The 22,381-nt window shown below is 36.6% G+C and overlaps 1 protein-coding gene across 1 annotated transcript in view; it reads right to left on the bottom strand.

Moving 5' to 3' along the window:
• LOC142414276 (sodium channel protein type 2 subunit alpha-like) overlaps positions 1-22,381 on the bottom strand; it is an 82,686-nt gene that overhangs the window by 48,635 nt on the left and 11,670 nt on the right. The window contains exons 2-3 of the mRNA XM_075511288.1: positions 3,241-3,561; positions 107-225 (exon numbers count right to left, since the gene is read on the bottom strand). Coding sequence (XP_075367403.1) covers positions 107-225; positions 3,241-3,510 — 389 coding nt within the window. The 5' untranslated portion in view covers positions 3,511-3,561. The remainder of the gene's footprint in view (positions 1-106; positions 226-3,240; positions 3,562-22,381) is intronic.

The following is a 22,381-nucleotide window of genomic DNA, read 5'->3' as shown; positions in this document are numbered from 1 at the left end:
GAATTAAGGGCAGGAACACATTTAAACACTAAACCAAAACCCCCAATATTATTAAATATTAAAAAAGACCAGTAATAATTTTTAACAAGCCACTTGAAAAGGATATGAATGCACCAAAATCTTAATGGCTATTCTTCTAATAATATTGAAAGGAGATAAAAGGTACAAGGCAGGTGTGGCACTGAACCTGAAGATTGTCTTCCCTTTATTCAATACTATAAATGTCTTTAAAAAAAATAAGGGGGGGAATAGGAAATAGGAAATTAAGGATACATGTTAGCAACCTTGCCATAAATAGAGGCTGCACTTACACAGATGTAAGTAGCCGAATTTATTTTCAGTAGAATTATACAAGCAAATATCAGATTCTAAATTTTCACATGAGCAATGAAAATTGAACGCCATACCGTCTCTGTCTCTGTGCTCTTAAACAAAATCTGCATTTCAGCATTTTCCAGGATTATGTAATTACATTAAAAATAGAATTAAAAATTTGTCATTTTTAACATTTAAAATTAATCCAGCTATATTACTTGCACTTCAGATCAAAGCTGGCAATGCAAAACAAAGCACCTAATTAATCATTTTTGGACACTTACAAGCAACTATTTAACCATTTCAGCACTTTAAAACTGCTTTTGAGGTGAGACATCCTTGGCTTTTAAAGGCTTTACTGCGTTTATTGCCCGTGCAGTCATCACTAGTACCCTTTATGCAACCATTTTTGATTTTGACTAGGAGCACAATGAAAATGTCATCTAATGAAATCTTAATTCAATCTACATATGATTATTCTCCCAAAAGGCTAATATCCGGAAATAAGCAGGTTTTAACATTGAATCTCTGTTTTCTAATGATACTCTATTGTAAAACAAACAGATCATTTGACAGTAGTGTTCGTGAAGTTGAAACAACAAAAACTAAAATAACTAAAACAACTACATCTGATTATTAGTCTTCAACATTCTGTACCAGAAAAGCTTTAACTTGGTTGTTTCTTACAGAGGTAATATAGCTCTCCGGTCACTTACTCACATGCAAGATACTAATCTGTTGATTATCCAGTACTCATTTCAAGAACCTGTTCTGTGTTTTTAATTCAACAAGCACTTTATTGATTTACACAATAAAATAACCACTCGCTGCTTATTTTGTATTGCCTTTTTAATGTAAACTCAATTTTGCTTTCATTCTGAACATCATTCCACTTCTTATGCCTACATAAAACCATCTTCTCTTCATCTGTACTTGCCAAAGTCATCACCCTTGCTTTTTTTTCCAGTTGTTATCATTATATCTATAATAGAAACTGACCTGCATTACAGTACATATATATAAATTTAGATTTTTGTCTTCAGGCCTATATTGGGCCTATTACACAGACCCAATTGAGACTTGAAACTCAAAGTACACGGTTTTAGTCTTTACACTCAGTCCCACGTGAGAAGTGAATGTGGGGCTACTAACGTGAATGTTACTTTTATACTGTCTCGCTGAACTGATACTGAGCCACAAATCCTCTTTTACATTAAAAAACCCCACAGCATTTATATAAAATTTCTGGGAAAACTTTGCATCCACGCAGATGTAAAGTGATTCTAAGAGGAATGATGCAGAAACTTTCAAGAACTTCCTTGATCTGTAACATATTATTATTGAGGGCATATGACCTCAAATTTTTCTACCAGTGTACTGTCTTCACATTCCTCACAGGCCAGTGTGGGGAGGGATTGCTTGCTGGGAAATTGGTATTAAAATCATCCTGATGATTAAAATCATCAGGAAAAACGTAACTGGCCGGAAAAATCAAATCCTCCCCATGAGACTCAGAACAGTTGCAATGGTCCTGAAGCAAACTCTAGCATAACGAACTCGCATCTGTAAGTGACTGTCATGGTTTAACCCCAGCCAGCACTAAGCACCACACAGCCACTCGCTTATCCTCCCACCCCGGTGGGATGGGGAAGAGAATCTGAAGAGCAAAAGTAACTTGTGAGTTGAGATGAGAACAGTTTAATAATTGAAATAAAATCTAATAATAACAACAATAATAATATTAATAATAAAAATAAATGGTAATGAAAAGGAAAACAACAAGAGAGAGAGAGAGAAACAAAACCCAGGGAAAAAAAACCCAAGTGCTGCAACTGCTCACCACCCGCCGACCAACACCCAGCTGGTCCCCAAGCAGCAATCACTGCCCCCCCGCCAACTCCCCCAGTTTATATACTGAGCATGACATCATATGGTATGGAATAGCCCTTTGGCCAGTTTGGGTCAGCTGTCCTGGCTGTACTCCCTCCCAACTTCTTGTGCACCTCCTCACTGGCAGAGCAGGGGAAGCTGAAAAGTCCTTGACTTAATATAAACACTGCTTAGCAACAAACATCAGTGTGTTATCACATTATTCTAATGCTAAATCCGAAACACAGCACTATACCAGCTACTAGGAAGAAGATTAACTCTATCGCAGCCAAAACCAGGACAGTGACACAAGCTGTCACCAATCCACAGAAATCACATCACATGAAGCTGGCAATATGGGATAATAATTTTTTTTTTTTTTATGTCCCTCCCTAGTCAAATAGAGTTTAACATTTAACTTTTTGTAAAACAAATATTTCTATGAGATTTCAAGGAATGTTTGACAGTCAATCGTTCTGGCAGATGACTGAATGAGCACTTTGTCCAAAAACTACTCTACTGAACTAGAACTACACAGGTACCATTTATGAACTACTGAACTACCCAGTAGTACTACTATTACTATTCACTATTACTATTCAGTACTACTACTACTATTCAGTACTACTACTACTATTCAGTACTACTACTATTCAGTACTACTACTACTATTCAGTACTACTATTACTGAACTACTGAACTACCCAGGTACCATTTACGTTTCCTAGAAACCCCAGGAACAGAGTAGCCAGATAGAGAGGAAGTTTTCAAATGCTTCAGCATTCAATCAGATTTGAAGAGATTAAAGGGCATCTAATGCAAAATCCACTAACTCAAAATATCCTCAGACATTAAAATAAAAGCTCTTTTAAAAAAAAGGCAACTTAAGCAGAAGAGTTACAGTCATACTTATAGTGTATTCAAAATAATTAACATGATATCACATACTGCATAATACTTTCAACCAGAGCTTCTGGCTACGTCCACATCAGAGCATTTATCACTTTATAGTTCAACAGGAGTGTTCTAATTACACTCTTAACATAAAACACTTACTTTTTTATTGATATAATATGGATCCAAGTCCTCCAGGGGCTCAGACACCATTCCTGGAGGAATATCACCATAAATAAATGGCAGTGTCTTTCCTGCCTCCAAGTCATTACTTGGCTTTGGATGATTTTCTTCATGACCACCATCATCTTTATGCTCGTCTTTGTTACGAGATGTTTCATCAGCAATACGTTTTTCAATAGCTGCAAGAGATTCCTTGGTGAAATAGAAGAAGCTGTCAGATCCGGGTGGTACCAGCATTGCCTGTGCCATCTTTTCATTCTGCAAACTTTAAATGCTTTTAGGCTCTCGTGCAAGAAGATCCTAGGAGAACATAAGAAAAAAAAGAAACAGAAAATAGAGGGCAACAGCAACAAAAATCCCCAAATAAAAGCTTTTGGCATAGTCATCATCTGCCTCTTTTCTAATTCTAAAGGACTGTAGCAAGAAGTATTTGAATTAATTGTCAGATACTTAATAGAAAATTAGCTACCTTAGCTTGCCTAACGTAATGACATGGCAAACAGATACATGTTATGATGCAAGGAAAAAAATGAAAGGAAAAAATAAAAGGATCAAATTGCATACAGTTTGTCCACTCAGGTTAATACAAACCTCACAACAAGAAAAAAGGAAAAACATTCTCGCATTCCTAGCCTAAACATTAAGTTAAAACACACCTTATTGTGAAAAAATAAGAAATGTGTTAACACAGCTATGTACTGCAGTCAATGGTTACAAGTTCTAACATACGGATTTATACACCAAGTTGGCACAGTACCTTAAAAAAACCTTGCAACTTATATTACAAAAGTAGAAAGAAAAACCATGCCCTTTCTATTACACTTTTCATTTCTGATGGCAACACTACTCCATCTGGTGGCTTATACTATGCTTGCTAAACTAATGACAGGTACTACATAAACGCATTCTATATTTAAAGCCATATGCACAAGCAGAAAGGAATCGGGCTGAAAAAATTTCCCTTTTTGGGTTTCCTGACTTGCATCTTCCTGATTTTTAACTGTAACTGGTGGTGCTATGCTCCATAATCAAGGAAGTTATGATGAAGGGTTCTAGATTTATATAAAAAACATGGCATACTCTCCCCAAAGTTACAGTACTCTCTCTAAAGCCAGATATACAAAAGACCTAAAAATAATAAACTGATTAAATTACAACAAACAGTAAGTTTTCAATAGATCATTTCTTTCTAGGTTTCTATTTTCTACAGTGAGAGCGCAGTTAACACCCATGGGCGCAATATCTTCAGAATACACCAATTTTATGAACAGAGACAAAATGGAATCCAGCCCTGCTTGCTGACATCGGTAAGTGTTGTAGCCTTTGTCAACACAACACTGTGGTGGGCTGACCTTGGCTGGCTGCCAGACTCCCAGCCAGCTGCTCTCTCACTCCCACTCCTCAAAAGGAAGCAGGGTGGGGGAGAATAAAGTGAAAAAGCACGTGTGTCAAGATAAAGACAGGGAGATCACTTACTGTCATGGGCAAAACAGATTCCACTTGGGGCAAAATAATTTTTTGCCAATTAAAACAGATTTGGATGGTGAGAAACACAGACAAAACCTAAAAGACTTTCCCCCCCCTTGTCCCTTTTTTCGAGGCTCAACTTCAGTCCTTCATTCTCAACTCCTACACCTCCTCCCTCTCCGAGTGGCATGGGGAGGATGGGGAATGGGGGGCTGGGGTCAGACCACTGCAGTTCCTCCCTGCCGCTCCTTCCTCCTCACATTTTTCTCCAGCGTGGGTCCTTCCTACAGGCTGCAGGGCTTCAGGATAAGACTGCTCCAACGTGGGCTCTCCACGTGTCACAGTTCCTTCAAGGAATATCCACCTGCTCCAGCGCAGGCTGCAGTATGGATATCTGCTCTGGCATGCTCCTCCATGGGCTGCAGTGAAACACCTGCTTCACCATGGCCTGTCCCACAGGCTTCAGGGGAATCTGCTCCAGCGCCTGGAGCCCCTCCTCCTCCCCCTCCTTCTTCACTGACCTTGGTGTTCACAGGGCTGTTTCTCACACTTTTTTCCTCACACTACATGTCACATGTAGCATTTTGCCCTTTCTTGGATGTTTTTTCCCACAGGCGCCACCATCTTGGCTGGAGGGCTCAGCTGTGCCCTGCAGTGGGTCCACTGGAGCTGGCTAGAACCGGCTGTGGCTGGCACAGGGCAGCCCCAGCCTCTCCTCACAGAAGCTGGCCCTGTAGCCCCCCCTACCAAAACGGGCGGTGCCACAGCCAGCCAGTACAGAAATATTGTGAATACTGGTCAGGGTGCTGGGAGGCCTAATTCCCAAGAAGAAAAACCTGAAGCGGATTTAGATGAGTTGCTTCATTTGCTATAGGCTTCTATCACCAAAAATGTCACAGACCAATCCTGTTCTACCCAGGAGCTGAGAGTTGGCTAAAGACATAACTTTTTTTCTGACGACAGCGTGAGCGCAATAGTAGGGGTGTGCTGGAAAGGAAAAAAAATGATGACATACTTTTTCATGAAGTGTAACAGCTCCAAAGTCAATTAACACATGACACCATGACTCCCAGAAATCTGCCTCTTCTAGGTCAATTTTTAGGTAACCTTTAGGTCAACTTAACGTTAGTTGAGGAAATTTTCTATTTTTTACCAATTTTTTTACCAGTCCACCATGCCTACGAACAAGTAGGGGCATACTTGGCAGTCTAAGAAATACTTATGCAACTTTGTGTTTTGATTACTATCTTCAGAAACAAAACAGGCAGAAACAAACATGTCAACAAAAAGAAAGAGGAGACACCCTTGCAGAATAAGACAAATATATACCAGAACATTCAGATAGTCTTTTGGAGGATGTTGTCATTACTTGGAGAAAGACTTTACAAAACTTTGAAAATAGTTTTCTAGTTGACTTTATGAATGTAGACTCAGAAGGTGATGAATATGATGCCTGCAGAAACTACTTGTTATCAAACATGCACTTGAAAAATGTCACTAACTTATGTCTGTCTATGCATTTAGGCTAAATTTACTGTTTAGAAGTTTATAATATGTAAAACTAAAAGTTCATGACTGTTCATTTTACCAAATACCACTATGGCCTTATGGCAGTTTTTCTGAGTTGTTACAGAAGTTGTCAGAATGAAAACCAATCTTTCCACTTGCATGTTCATATTCCACTGGTTTATTCAGCAAGGCTTAAGTGGTATCCTTAGGGCTGAGATGAACTCCCGTATTTCTCTCTAGAGACACCATAGCCAATGACTGCAGCACATCTCTCAGTATTTACATAAAACAGAAAAAGGTTCTTTTCCAACACATAACAGGAATCTCTTCTATTAATGATTTACCCTAGCAGCCTAATCACAACCCATGCTCGGAAAAAACCCCACACCTATTAAACACATCTTGAGCTACAGTTCAGTGACCATATTTTCTTGTCACGATTTTTTTGAAGTACTGCAAATATATAAAGTCTATAGCATTGTGGAGCAAACTGATGCCACTTGTATCATTACCTCATGGAAATTAGTTTATCCAAGAAAGAAATGGAGTGAAAAAAAATTATGAAGGTGGATGGACTGGTTTAATGACTTAAATGTTCCCCCTCTCTTTTCTGCAATCTTGATGGCTTCTGTATTACGAACTAAGAGGTAATAACAAATCAAATCAGAAAAGAAGAAAGAATGTGAATCCTGAAGAAACTAAAACTGACACCACCACCACCCCTCCCCCCCAAAAACCGCACAAAGGTCCTTCTGAAAGCTTCCACCCCTCAAAAAAACCCCCAACATTAAAAAATCCACCAACAGTAAAAAACCAAAAACCAACACATAAAACCCCCTGTTTTCTCAGTTTACTATTAAGAAATAGGCTTCTAATCCAACATGGCTATATTGTGCATGTAAGCCTCAATGGAGACATTCTCCATAAAGCAGGACAGAAAAAGCGAGTTACAAATGAAAGATTACAACTGCTGCATACCACTAACTATCTAGTAGCACAGCACTAGAAGGAAACTCCTGGGTCCAGTAACAAGCCAATAACAATGTAAGCCAATACTAATGTAAACATTAATATATGCTTATGGAATGTGGTTGAATGAGCAAGAATAATTTTAAATGATCTTTTAAAATATATTTTTAATACGTATACAAAGAAAAGCATCAGGGTCGTATTTACGTCATTTTAGAAACAGTACATCTCTCTTATTACTCCATTTTCTACATTTGACATGTAAACAGATTGCCGCTCCAAGACATTCTCCACCAAGTTGTATTAAATCTAGTGCTATATTATTTTACAGGTAGAAGTTTGAGGTTTTGAGCTTGAGTCCACTGGGCTAAAAAAGAAAAGCACGAACACATTGTTTATATTTTTCTAGAGGAATCTACAAAATGTTTATTTTAACATTTACAAAAATAATGGTCAAACTTACACCCAAACCATACAGCAACAAACCCTCAGTACTGAGGAAATGTGTTTCCCATATAGACATAGTATATTTATCTTCATATTTTTCAGAGTTAAAAACAACACATCTGCTCTTTCTACTCTATATTCCCTAACATAACAATGAATCTTTACAATATTATTTTCAATGTTCTTTGTACTATGGTACGTTTCATAGTGCTATTTGAAAAACTTGAATAAAGTTTTCAGCATACTAAAGAAGCCAGGTAAAATTACTGAGTCTCAATAACCATGTAAGTCTCACATGCATGAAAATTAATTAAAAATAAGAAGCTACTACCATGACAGGCGGGTGAAGAGGTACAGTGAAATTCAATTAAGCAAATGATCAAATTTGATGAGTCATAAGCAAACCTACATATATTTTCTTTGCTATGCTCTTTTTTGTGCACGTGTGTATATAAAAGAATATGGCTTTTTTCAGGGATATTGAATTTTACTATATAAATTAAGATTTACATTACTACTACTGTATTGTCATTATTCAATGATGCAGCCTTCTGAGTGTTACAGTTTCTACAGAAAATAAGCTGGTTTTATCCCTGCTACTTCAGTATTACTATTCTGTGATTGTTTGCAAAACAAGAAGCAGGCTATAATACAAATCCAGAAAGTTCTTAGGAAAACAGGTTAATCTAGAAAGCATCTGCTCTAATCAACAATTTAAAAATCTAGTATTCTTCCTTCTCCTCTCAAATAATTTCCTGCGCAGATGCTAACAGTACACACACTATTTGTCCACTTATAATGCTAAACATCAATAACATTATGACCTTTACCTTTGTAAGTTTGGATAATTTTTCTGTATAAATTCATAAAAAGACAACCGTCAAAGCTTTTAAACACTATTTCTATCTGTGGCTTTAAATAAGCATGCATCTAACTCCTTGTTTTGATGCTTAAAAGATAAATAGAAAAATTAAATATCTCTATGGATACCACATAACAACATACTGTAGCTGCTTAGAGATTAAGCTATGAAACAATACTCTCTATATGTATTTTCAAATAATCATGGTACTTGCACAGTAATTTAGTTTCCTTGTATTCATTAGCTGAAAGAGAGTATGAAGGAAGGGCAAACATCATACAGGATAAATTTGTTTTCTTCACACAGAGTACTTATTACCCAATAATTGTGTTCAGTTACAAAACTGAATACACCAATCATTTCGCTTTAGCTATATGAAGTCTTTAGGATGTAACTGCCAGATTCCCCAAATGATAATCCAAAATGTATTTTATCCAGAAATTGTACAGACTTGATCTTGTATCATTTAAATCCTGTAAGTTTTTGCACCAAGAGAAGTTAGTGAAAACACAGTGAAAAAGAAATGTTATTCTTGTACAACAGGGAAAATAAAGTTTTAGAAAAGGCAGGTTTAGCAGGATATTTAAAAGGAAATTTAAAACTTCTCCAGGAGGGTGTCTGTTTCCTTAAGCATTCAAATTTAAAGGAAGGAATAAAAATGTTTAAAAAAAAGACAAAACTCCAATTAAAAAAAAAGGTTTTTCAGAACTACTTACTTTGGCCTTACTTACAGAATAAGAGCTCAAAGGTACAAGAAAAACAAGAATGGCAATGACAACATTGCAAGTTGCTTTTCAGAGTTAGATTTCTCTTACATTATAGATTTGCTGCAGTGATTCCAAGAAGTCAATAAATAACACTTTCAGAAAAGAAGAAAGTACTACAGTACTTCTAGATTAAATTTTCAGAAGCTCTCTGGCTCAGATTTCACCTTCACTGAATGAATGCCAGCTGAAAAAGAAAAGCACATATCCTTGAAATGAAATTGTGAAGAAAAGAATTGCCACAATAGGCAGAAGTATTGCTTTAAAATGTTCTGCCTACATAAAATCCAGACATTTATGAAATCCTTACAGATTGCAGTCATGGCATCATCACCAGCACATGCGCTCACTTCACATTTTCTTGGATAATGCAATTTTTAAAATGAGTAAAAAAAGAAAAAAACTTTTTGCTTGAAAAGAATATTTTTCCAGGAATAATCTTTCTTTTTTTGTGAAGCAGAAAGAAGTAAATAAAAATGAGTTGGTTTTTTTTTTTTTCAAATGGGATTCTGACAAAGCTGTGTGGTCCTTAGCAGGACTCTGATCCACAGAATAAGCTTAATATTCACACACATGTACAAAGAAATCCAGAAATTGCACTATTAGCAATTGGAAAAATGTTTCTTTCAAGTTCACAAGTTCATTTATTATCTGTCAAATGCTATGTTACAACAAACTTAAGACCCAGAATTTGGTCCAAGTTCTTAAGAATTCTTATTCGATTTAGCATATATATCAGAACTGAAGCTTTTAACGTAATATCTAAAACTGATTATGCTGATCCTCCTTGCGTAAGGAACCACTTATTGGAAGGCGCTCAGCTACTCTGCTTTCTCACACAACAGAAGAATAAGCATAACTGTATACAGCATTATGTTACCTGACTAATGTGAAATTAGTTTTATCCAAAGCCACTCCCAACTGCCATTAACACATGAAGGAGATTTAAAAAAACCCTCAACTATGTTTAAAGTGGTTAAGGTCTCCACAACAGTCTTTGTTATCAAGAGCGAACATTTACAAAGAAACTACATTTAGAAATTATAAACTTGGAGACAATAAGCAACATTTCTTTTCTGAATTAATGGGAGAACGACAATTTTCACAAGAAGTGAATTTGCTTTGTATTACAGTTGCATATAAAACCAGGATAATATATTTTAACATATTAAATGACGTACTTGGAGAAGGACTTGTTCAATGAAAAGCAGAGGTGTTTTTCCACGCATAAAATGCAAACTTCCCACAAAATAAAATGGACAGGGAGACAAGATATATAACATTTGGCCTAACATCTAATTCTGTTGCAAGAAGCCTCACTGCAAAACTACATAAATATATTCATGTCGAGTTCAAAATCAAAGGTAGTTTTAAGCTTGTGTGTAAACTGTAGTATTGTCAGAGATCTTTTTCACTATTGTTTTGTAAAATGAAAACCAAAGGGAAAAAAAGAAACAAACCCCACAGCTACTCTACCAGTCCAATGCCCAGTACTATGTTATTGGAGAAAGTTTCAGTTAAGTCTCCCAAAAATCAGGGCTGTGAATAAAAGCGATGGATTGAAAACACTCTGTTTAAGACTGAAACATTTATGAGTAAGTCAGAAGCTCTTCCCAAAAACTGTCTGAAAAAAGCTGAGCTTCAGAAATCTCTAGGCATCAGTCAACCTTACAGTAAATTACCACCTTTATTAAAGTCACACAGAGAAGGCCAGTGTTACTCTACAACCAAAGGCAACCAGCCAATCAAACCAAAGAAGTTCTGAAATATCTCCACTTCATTGAGAGCTTTAATTCTGGGGAAGTGTATCTAGAAACAATGGCAAGCAGATTATTTTAAACAGCTTAGAGAAGAGGAACATGCATTTCTTCTTGCATATAGAAATTTCTATACATTTCTACAGGTAAGAATTTTCTGGTCTAATAGTAAAAAGCAGCAGTATCTGAAATAAATCTAATGATCTCTGCATCCAAACAATTATTATTACACAAGAGGTTTATGTCTTCCCACTTAAGGATATTATTTCCCCTGAAACAGGTCACTGCTTTAAATTACCCACGTTCTGCTTTTCTTCAGAGACACAAACGCAGAATTTCTTGCCTCCAGCAGCTGGAACTTCATATCTATATAATGCAAGCAAGCAAGGAATTAATTATCTTTCTAAACAAATATATGATCTACCTGAAATTTTAAATGACTTGCACTTCTAAATGAGTCTCCCCTGAGAGAGAAGAACTCAACATTAAGTAAATATAGGAGGAAGAGTTAGGTCATACTGCACACCATGCCAGCAAACATGTGGCAGTGAATGAAAGGAGGTGAGCCTATCTCAACTCTCTGGATTCACTCCTTAAACAAAAGGGCGTTTCACGTTAATCCATATGATACACTAGTCTAACTAAAGCCTGGCAAGACCACTACATCAAACATAGTATGAGTTCTGAATAACCTATTTTGTTGATTAGCTATTTTTTTCTTCCTTGTTATACAGTGGTACTGCTAATGGCCAAGTTCTTTTATGATCAAATACATTTTTCCATTAATCATCACAAATTTATTGGGGTCCACAGAGCTGACTAAAACAACAATATAGCTTTTCTTGGTTTTGTTTATAGAAGACACATGTTCCTCACATTGTTAGCAATGTATTATCATCATGCTAATATCTACAGAGCTCTGCCTGTGACCCTGGAAGACAATCTACATTTACGGATTGGTTGTTCTTACCAATCATTAGATAAAAAGACATTACACAGGAGGAGCTGAACATACCAAATAGAAGCAAAATGCCTCAGATAAATTAGTTATTCCATTAAGGGCGCTATCTGAGAAAGAATTCTTGAAGGCATATGGCTGAGCCTCTGCATTGGCGCCAGGGGGAACCCCCACATCTGACAGAACTGCTTTCAGTAGTTACTAAGATACACCACGATGAACCTCTGTTTTTTTGAAGGCAACTCACTGGATTTTGTGAAATTTATCCGGTTTTAGGAAGGAGGATAATTCTTGGAATCAGTCATAGCTACAAAAGACACAAAACATTTACGAGAGAAATAACTTATACCAAGCTTTTGATAGAAAAATTCGACAACCCAACAACAATTTCAAATTGAGTTCTCTCTCTCATAAAAATAAATAGATAATCCTCCCTTTAAAGATCTTTTTCACTGCAAATTAAAGGATTCAGGGCTAGGAGGAAGGAAAGAAGTTGAGTGTTTCTTTCGCCTTTTTATACCTAGGTGCTGGAATTTTCACGGTGAATCCATTGCCGATCCATTAAAATATATCCTCTCAAAGTTCATTTACTATCCAGAGAGACTGCCTCAGCAGCAAATCAGAACTGCTCCACAATTTGTTCAGACCTCATAATTTAGTATTAATGAATTATTAATACAGTAATAAATAAATTACATGCACACAATGTTACAAAGTACATAAGCACTGTGCACAGCAAAGAAACTGCACACATCCACGTACATGGGATTTTGCATTAGTTTGGCTCTTATAAGCACAGAATAGAGAGTCATCCGTTAAGCCACGTACATCAGAATGCTCCACGTAAATTACTCAAAGTTTGTACACGGTACTCACACATTGCAAAAACATCTTGAAGTGATTTATTCCCACTCATGCAGGTGTAGCACTTGCTATGAATTTTTTAGATTTTAGACTGTTACATGGTTCCAAGTTTTGTTATCATCATTCCAATAACTTCACTGTAAAACTGATTGAAAAATAAAGTTACCTTGAATGCCTTACCTCTATCAGATTAAGGTCAATGTATTGGGATCCCTCTGACTGACCATACAAACACTGTCTTTACGTCAATGAAACTTTCATTAATGCAGAAAGTATTATTGTGAATTATGACCCATTTCATGAAAGTTAGAAGAAAACATTGGATTTGTTTTTTCCACACAGGGAACATGTATGCCATGTCTAAAGCAGAAGATTTAGTTTATTTCAACTGCAGCTAGAGAAGAAAAAAAATGTGTCAATTTCCGATACAATTTTTGGTATTGTATTTATAATCAGTTATGTAAAATAAGATTACAGAAATCAGAGGAAAAAAAAAATAGTTTGGGAGGCACCTTTGGAAGTCAGGTAGTCCAAACTCCAGCTCAAAATGAGGCTAAGGTTACTCACCTTCTACTGCCTACACTAAGAACTCAGTAGGTTCAAGGGGTCTGTCCCAGGTTGCTTCCCCATGCCCCTCCACTGGGTGTCTCCAGGATCTCCCAAGGTGCCTTAGGAAATCCTCCGCCCACCATAGGCCAACCTGCTCCTTGTGCAAGCCCGGGCTGCTTTTACCAGCTCTCTATTAGCCCTCAGCACCATCTGCCCCTCCAGCTTTCTGGCTTCTACCAGTGTTCTACCAGGTGGAACTCTGGAATATTTGCTGCAGGTTTTTGCAAGGTTTTTATTGGATGTTTCTACTGACTATTTTAAAAATTAGTAATTTTGTTGCACTTTGACTTTCCATGTAGTAAATGAGGAGTTCTGTAAAACAGTCAGAGAGCATAACTGAACAGACATTATCATTTGAAAGATTTTAGAAAGCAAATGTGCTTTGTTAGTGCTTTGTCATGAACTTTATAGCCTGCAAACACCAATTGCGTCAGGTTTTCTCCCTCAAGTGTTGGAAAAGAATAAGATATTTTTTTCGTTTTGCAAATAAGAGAATACAGGAGAGAAGGAGGGGGAGAAAAAAGCAACTACCATCCTCCCCCCCCCATAAATACACAGAAGGTGAAAATTGGCTACAGAATGTAAAAGACATAAAGCAAGGAGTACAGCCAGATCTCTTTCAGTTCCTCATTCTGGCCAGACAGGCTCCCTATACCTCACTTAATGGGCTCATTAGTGTAATCTGAGTCTACTTTTTGTGCCTGTCTAATTTCCTAGTGAGGCTCAGCTGCTGTTCTGCAAATGGATACAGGCTGGGGGTGATCAGTAAAACCTGGCTCGGGTTATAGTGATATGGAGGCAAAATTCCCAAATCCATTCTATATCTTTGTGCAAACACCCTGAAAATGGAAAATTGCATCAGCATACATCATCGCAGAGATGTATGGCAGGATGTTCTTCTTGAAAAGGTTCACCTCCCAGGTTCAAAAAGGATTTAGCACCTCCACTATATTATTGAATTTTTATATGTATCAGAAAAAACCTGTTTACTCATGACATCCATTAAAAAGCCACAGAAGCAGAACAAGCCTGTAAAATTGAGATGAGAGTTCAATACCAATTATTCCTCTCAGTTCAATAGCCTAAAATGCAGTGCTGTGTTCCTACAAGAGATTTGAGGCTGTCAACCACATTGGCAAAGTTCACTATCTGCTTTCCCAATGAATCTGAGAGGATGAGAGGGAAAGAGAAAATTCTTGACACCACGATGGGAAATCACAGCAGATAAAGACCAAAGCAGACATGTAAGAGAAACTTCATTCTCAGGACAAAGCCTTGCTAACCTACTTCCTGCTAAAAGTTCTGTCCACAGTAATGAGACATTTTGGAGTGACACTAATGCCACTGTTTATACTACATCCAATCCATACATAGAAAGCTTTACTTTCTAAATATTTGAATCTGCACTAAAAAAAACCCCAACAAACTGCAGAACAAATGCAGATTTTAATGCCATTTTTTAATAAATCAGCAGCAAGAAAATACTAGCATACTTTAAGAGTTCCATATTCAGTTCTTCACAGAGGAGTGCCGTAAGAATAGCTGTGTCCCCTAAGTAAAGCCAGGACACAGGAGCTGGATGGAGCTCTATCAACGGTGCTGGTTTTCCCAACGTCCCGCCTGGAGCTAACTGAGTTATGGAAACAGAACAGCGATTGCCACCAAAACCTGCAGAATCTTGACAACGTGGGGTCTTAGAAAGGACTGGAATGAAAGAAAAGCTCGGTTATGTGGCAATCTCTTTTTCTTTCCCCTCACCCAAGGTAGTATAAAGTCTGTTTATATAAATTGCACCCCTAAATAAATATGCATGAGTAGATGTATTTATGAAGTAAGGAAATACAAGTATTACTAATTTCCTAAGCTTGTAAAGCAGTTCATATGAAAACTGCCAAATAGTAAGAATATTAGACAAACACAGAAGTGCTTGCTAATCTGTTAGTAAAAAGATCTTGTTTTGGTCACAGTTAAAATATTTGAATTCACATTTAAGCCTTAACATGACTTTGAAGTTTCTGGGATTTTGGTAACATCTGGAAAGAACATTATTTGACATTTAGTCCTGGGTGATCTATTTAGATAGTTCATTCCAAGATAAAAATGATAGCTAGCTTTCTCTCCAGAAACTGCACCCTGGCCTCAGTTATAATTTAGTAATTAATCAATTATATAATTTTTGAAACAGAAAATGAAAGTGCTTCCACAGTTGAACAAGAAAACAGATATTCACATATGTACAGCAACATGAATTGATATACAAGAGGCAGGAATTTGCAGCAGACCAAGCCTGGAAACTAATTACCAACTCTGAATTAGCATGCTGGTCTATAAGCCAAGCAACTTTTTTAAAAGCCTAAAATATAAGACAAAATGGAATACATGGAATGACTATTTGTATATATTGTAACATTATTTTTTTAGTTTGAATTTAAATCAGTATTTTGAATCAAAACCTATTGAACACAGCCTTTGACTTTACTAAAATTTTATATCAAGCTGGAACTGTTGATTAAACTCAGATTTAGATTATTTCCTCCTCTTTCTACAGTATTTTACTATTATTGATGATATACATATATATAAAAAAAAAAAAATCACCGTTACATTCAACTCCAGCTTTACTGTCAAAAAGCAATACAATCTACAAACAAAAATATAGTAAATATAAGGGAACGAATCCTGTCATCTGCATATTCTGTCCTGACCAATTCAATTAATACAGCACAGTAATATTAAAGATTCACCTACATTTGCGTACATTTCTGTGAGTTTACAAAAACCACTACTTTTTATAAATACAAACACTAATGTAAGATTGTGCCTTCTCTTTGTAGCTTCTCTGTAGCTGTGGAATAACCACAAGAATGCCCATCAAGCAAAGGTGCCAGGAGTGTATAGACAAATCAAAATGTGTTAGAGATTCAAAGAAACTCCTCTGGCTGAAGCAGAAAATATATACAGGAAATACACACGTTAGCTAAACAGCAACGTACAAACATGCAGAGTGGTAACAGCTTACAAACAGCATAGCCGTTAGAGTGGACATAATGGCATGAGAGGAAGCATCGATGGCCTTTTTCCTCATGCCAAATTTATCACAAAAAAGAAAAACAGGCACCCCCATCATCATTGCTTTTAACCCAAATGTTAAGCAAACTATTTCCACTATTATGCCAGTAGCTGAAGCAAAGAGATAGGAAGCATTTCCTTTGGATTTCCTACACTTTCTAACAGTCAGACCTATTTCACTACAGAATTGCTTTCTATCAGAAGTAAAAGACAAAGGGAAAAAAGATTGTGAAAGAAACCCGGAAAACAGGTTGCTTGAATTTCAAGTGTTAGAAAATGTTATGGTGAGACTAGGATGATAACCACAGGTCTCTTTCACAATCAAATAAGCCCTGCATTTGTTACACTCCGTCTGTTTTGCTCAGTTTTGTTCAGGGTTGTAATTCTTTTTAAAATAATTTTTTTCCCTACGACCACCGAGTCTTTTCTGTAAACAATGTTAATTCACTTAGTCTTTATCAGTCATTTTCAGACATTCATGTGATCGTAAACAAGAACAATGGAACTTCAAGGCAGCTTTGGCAGTAGTTTTCTCTGGGGAATCCCCAATCTCTGGGGAATATAAAGAATCCAAAAGTCTTTATATTTTCTCAAGTATTTGTCCTCCCTCATCCCTTTTTCTTCTTGGCTTTCTATTTTACTTGGCTCTATACTGTGAGACAGATCTGCATTAAAATTTATCTGACAGTACATCCAGTTGGCAAGAATACAACAGGAAACCTTGCTCTACTTGCACAAAACAATACAAAACCCACACCACTGAAGACTCTGAAGGACAGTTGGAAACACATCTCATGTTTTCATTTACTTTTCTTATTTACTTGCTTTTGAAAAATTACTCCTGTTCTAGATTGTCTAAACAACAATTGTGGACAACAAAAAATTAACTGGATTAGAGTAAGTTATTCTAAAACAAAAGCCCAAAGTTAATTCTACCCTTGCACCTGCAAGGGAAATGATGAACAAATAAACAGATATGACAGCATCCTCTAAAAGAAAACAAAATCTGCTGAATGAAAAAGGAAATGCAAATCTGAAGTAGTAATTTAATTTCATAATTATTTTCTTTCCACTGAAAATGTTTTGTCCTCCATATTTAAGTTTAGAGTTTCAAAATCAAGGTTGCACTGGCTGATACCCATTGTCCACTGATACATGAATAAGAGGCAGCAGTAAAACACTATACCACATTGGATTATTGAAAAATATTGAAATATTGATAGTTATTAATGAAGCATTACTGTTGATAATACTAGAATCAAACCAGGGAAATACATTCTGATACAATTTACCTGATTCAGAGTCCAACTTGAAGGATGTCACTGCTATGTGTAATGAGAAACAACTTTCAGCAATTAAGGATAAAAGATTCTTGAAGATCAGCAAGAAAAGGATCAATTTCTATGAGCTATTTCATGATAATCTGTAGACAAAGATAAATGTATTGTTCTCATGCAATCCACTCTTCTGGTCATTGACAACACAAAAAGAATTCAAAAGAAAAATTTTTTTTCACCTTGTACTAGTATGAGAGATATCCATGCTAGTGGAGCTATTTGAGCCAAATATGCTCAAAAATTCAATGATTAAGACTAAGGAGACAAAGTTGATACGTTTATTGACCTACCTCTTGATAAATTCTGAAATATTCAAAATGTTTGCAATCATTGTATCAGCTGCGTGACTACATTAAAAAAATCTGCCAAGTTCACCTTGTATTATCAGGGTGTGCCATCTGGTAGAAGAAAAAACCATAGAGACGTGTCTGCCAATAATACCTATTCAGAAGTCACAGAACCATCTACTGGCGTGGAATCACCAATTTCCCCTGCCTTGAACCCAGCGATTCACAACCCTTCTGAAGAAGCCCACCTGGCACTTGGCGTGGTGCAACAAGTCAGGTTGGACGGGGCTTTAAGCAACCTGATCCAGTGAAAGATGTCCCTGCCTGTCTATGATGAGAGGCCTATCTGCCTGTCCCTACCTGAAAGATGTCCCTGTCTCCAATACAGAGAGGTAAATACCCTTTTGATCATTACAGGCCCCACCTCACACATGTGAAAGCACTTCACAGAGTCCCACTTTTATTAATACAGCGCCATCAGCAAAGGAAATATCCAACTTGATTTCCCTGACAGTTATCAGTGATTGTTCATTACCAAATCTAGAGCCATTAGGAATACTTCTGGAAATAACACCTGTTAACCATTTACTTTGCAGCACAAAGCACCAGATGAATATGGGCAACCTACAGGCTGATCTTTGAAAATATACCTACAGCAACGGTAACCAAAAGTAGTCATAAGAATATAGGGGACAGACATTCCTCCAATTCTTCCAACTCAGATTTGCAACTGATCACAACGTGCCTTTAAAAAACTGATGATTTAGAAGAACATAAAATGATAATCCAGGTAAAGGATTACTGGTAAGATGACAGGTAGCTCATTCCATAATACTGGATCAAATTCATTCTTCATGCAATTTTGTCAGTTTAAGGGAGGCTCTGGAATCACCTTAAGGCAAATATGCAATTGAATGAAAGGGTCTCGCTATAAAGTCTGGAGTAATCGTGGAGTAAAACAAGCAATTTGAGGGCTTTTTTTGCAACATTTGAAGGAATGAGAAGGGCTTGAGAGGCCGTATCTCCTCCCCAACCCCTACATCAAAACTGAGAGAGCAGAGGGCAAACTGCATATACACAAAAGCTCTTGGGTGGATTCAAACACGAAATTTGAAGGAAACTATTAGATATCATAATATGCTTTCTTCATATGAAAATATTTTTAAAATTAAATACTTGTATTATAAACAGCTTTTAAAAACTCATTCATCTGTGAAGATTTCAAACATACACTTCAGAAGGTTCAGCAACATAGCATTTGCCATCATGCATCTGGACATCAAAGTATTGTATTATTGGCTAAAGTTTCCTGTATTGACTACCACTGCTTAATTCGTATGCACATTTATAAATTTTGTATGCAGAAGAAAATAAACGGTGTCAAATTCAGAATGAGAAGTGCCAAAACTCAACCCCACGTTTCTCTGCTGCCCCGGTGGATTGAAGACACCTTTTTAAATGGCCATGTAAAAAAAAACCCCAAACCGACCAAAAACCAAAGTGTTATTTGGTACATGGACTAATCTATTGTTCCTTGATGTAGGCACACAACTTTTCTTAATACGCATGCAGTAGTACATAGCTCCCTAGAAACAAGGGAGTCTTTGCCCTGAAGTGCTACCTTGCTGCAGAAAGCAGTGATTATATTGCGCAACTGCAATATAATTAAAACACAACTGCAAGACATTCACAGAAAACATTTTTTAAAAAAGCACTATATAAAGTGCAGCAGTTGGTTTGAAAAAGTAATTTCCTTTTTTTACTTAATTCACCACCATTTTCTTTTTCAGGCAAAAAGAAAGCAGCTGCTTCAGACCAGACCACCAGAGCCACTGTACTTTATCAGCACTGTGGAATGACACTCAGCTTCAAAACCTTCCGTGTTCCTTCCTTCCCAGTCATACAGTAGGAATAAATAATTTAATCAAGTACTCATCAGGAGAGGGGAATAGCCTATTAGTCTGTGCCTGCATTTCCTTCCCCCTCACTTCCTTGCATCTCTTAGAACCCCAGATGAGGTGCAAGTGTACGTGTTTCTTTTTATCTGTGTATTTTATAGTTTAGCCAAAAAACAGCTCCATGAGCTTAAGAAAAAAAGAAACTTCTGAGTATCTTCAAATTCACATACAGCTTTCTACAATTAAAAGTGAGTAAAGAACCAGTATAAAGAGAATGATACAATTTTTTGAAAAGATCCAGAAAATTCACACTGCATAAGAAACTAGAAGAACAGCACTAAAACAATACCACCACTTTTAGAAAATCAGTTGCCAGAGACTTCTTCAACTCCCAAAATTAAACACCCATCTCCTTCTAAAAAATACCTATGAGCACACGTACCCGTAAGGCAAAACCATGAAAAAGGCAGTGGGTTTTGTGGCTAGCTCATTTGCTGGTAAACACACTTACATTTCTTAAATTACTTACAAAGTACCAAGCTACTGTCATTTGACACATTCGTCCAAAGATTGGAGGAACATTGTCCTCAATCTGACTGAACAGGGACAGATTCTAAACAGAAAAACTTAAAGATCATCCTTATTTATTATTTCCATTTGAGCTGGACTAGAATCCTCATAAACAACAAACACAAATGGAATAGCAACTAGTGTCCTTGTTGGACACCCTTGTCCCGCTTCTAGAGTTTTAACATAAACGTTTTAACAATGTAAAAGCTTGAGAAAAAGAAAAATATATCAGTACTGCTCTCAAACGTACAATACACCTGCGTTTGGCCCTAGAAATGATGGCATTTGCTTAAAAGAATAGGAGTTGCTGTTCTGAGGCTTATAAATGCTTCATGTCATTTGCCTTCTGTTTTATCTGCCTCTGTGATTCAGTTGCCACACCGTCAACCATTTCTCTAAAAAACAAAACAGTCATCACTCTCCCAAGAACTACAAATTTACTTATTTACTTTTCTCTTACAGTGAAAGCTAATGGTATGGTTCAGAGGCTGTTTTAAAAAAAAAAAAAAAAAAAACAAAAACAAAAAACCCACCAACCAAACAAACAACCACAAAAAAACCACACCCCAAAACACAAACCCTAAAAAACACTTTACAATATAAGAACTTGAGATTCATTTCTAGAATAGAGTGACTTTGGTTTCAGTACAAAACACCCTACTTCTATATCTATGTTCCTCAGCAAAATTAGGAGATAATTGCTCAGCGTATCCATGCAGTACTATTTAATTTTAAAGTAATTCCTATGATTTGTCATCTTAGAGTTGTCAAAGCAATTTTTTTAGATTAATAGAAACACTCTCTCACCCTCTGCATGCCTTTAAATTATTAATTATTTGAATCTTGTGGGCCACTGGTCCATTTGGCCCTGCGTACAACTCAAGGAAATCCATAAAAAGTAAGTAAAGCATTATGCAGCAGAAAGTGCATAATTTACAACAATCTAGAAAAGCAGTATTTCTGAAAGGCTCTGGAAAATTTTTGGAATCCACAAAACAAAAGGTGGAAAAGCACAAGGCTACAATAATTTCTGTACTCGCTTTTCATGATAGATAAAACTTCTCGGAAAGCAAGTGTCTGAAGACTTCGTCGAGAATTGAATCAACTTTCTACAGCAGAAAACAAGAGGCATTCTTAGTTTTGTAGAGCTTCACCAAAGTCCATTTCAAGCTTCTGAACTTCTCTAAATTATCGTCACGGATATATTGGTGCACATGTTTCATGAGAACAGTGTGTCTTACCCCTGAACAGAAAACCACTGTGATTATTTAGAAATAAAATAAACGCAGATACTTTTGCTAGTAAGTGTAGATCATCACAAATCCAATCTCTGTTTACTTAGTGCAGCAAAGCCTCTGGAAGTCATTATTTTATTCCTTTTCATCATCCATGAAGTAATACATCATCACTACATGGAAGGAAAAAACTCTGCTTGAATTCAGTGAAAGGACAAAGATGCAGCCAGATGAAAATAAAATGTGCCTCTAGGGATTGGGAGACGGAAGGAGAGTGAAAGAAAGAAAGACAAAATAAGTGATCATGGCTATTTGGTGCTCCAGACAAATGGACTCTTCTTTCATTCAATTTATTAAATCTAATTAACAAAATAATCTTTTTTAAGCCACAGAAACTGCTACAAAATATCATTAAATATCATCTCTGAAACATCATTAAGTATTAACCACAAGTATCTACACCCTGAAAGCTTTAAATCACGTCTTCTCTGTGACAGTCTTCGTCTTACAAAAAAGAA

This window comes from Mycteria americana, chromosome 9, assembly GCF_035582795.1.
Source record: "Mycteria americana isolate JAX WOST 10 ecotype Jacksonville Zoo and Gardens chromosome 9, USCA_MyAme_1.0, whole genome shotgun sequence".
Taxonomy (NCBI): domain Eukaryota; kingdom Metazoa; phylum Chordata; class Aves; order Ciconiiformes; family Ciconiidae; genus Mycteria; species Mycteria americana.
The sequence above is the reverse complement of the archived record's forward strand: the minus strand, read 5'-3'. Positions and strand labels throughout refer to the sequence as shown.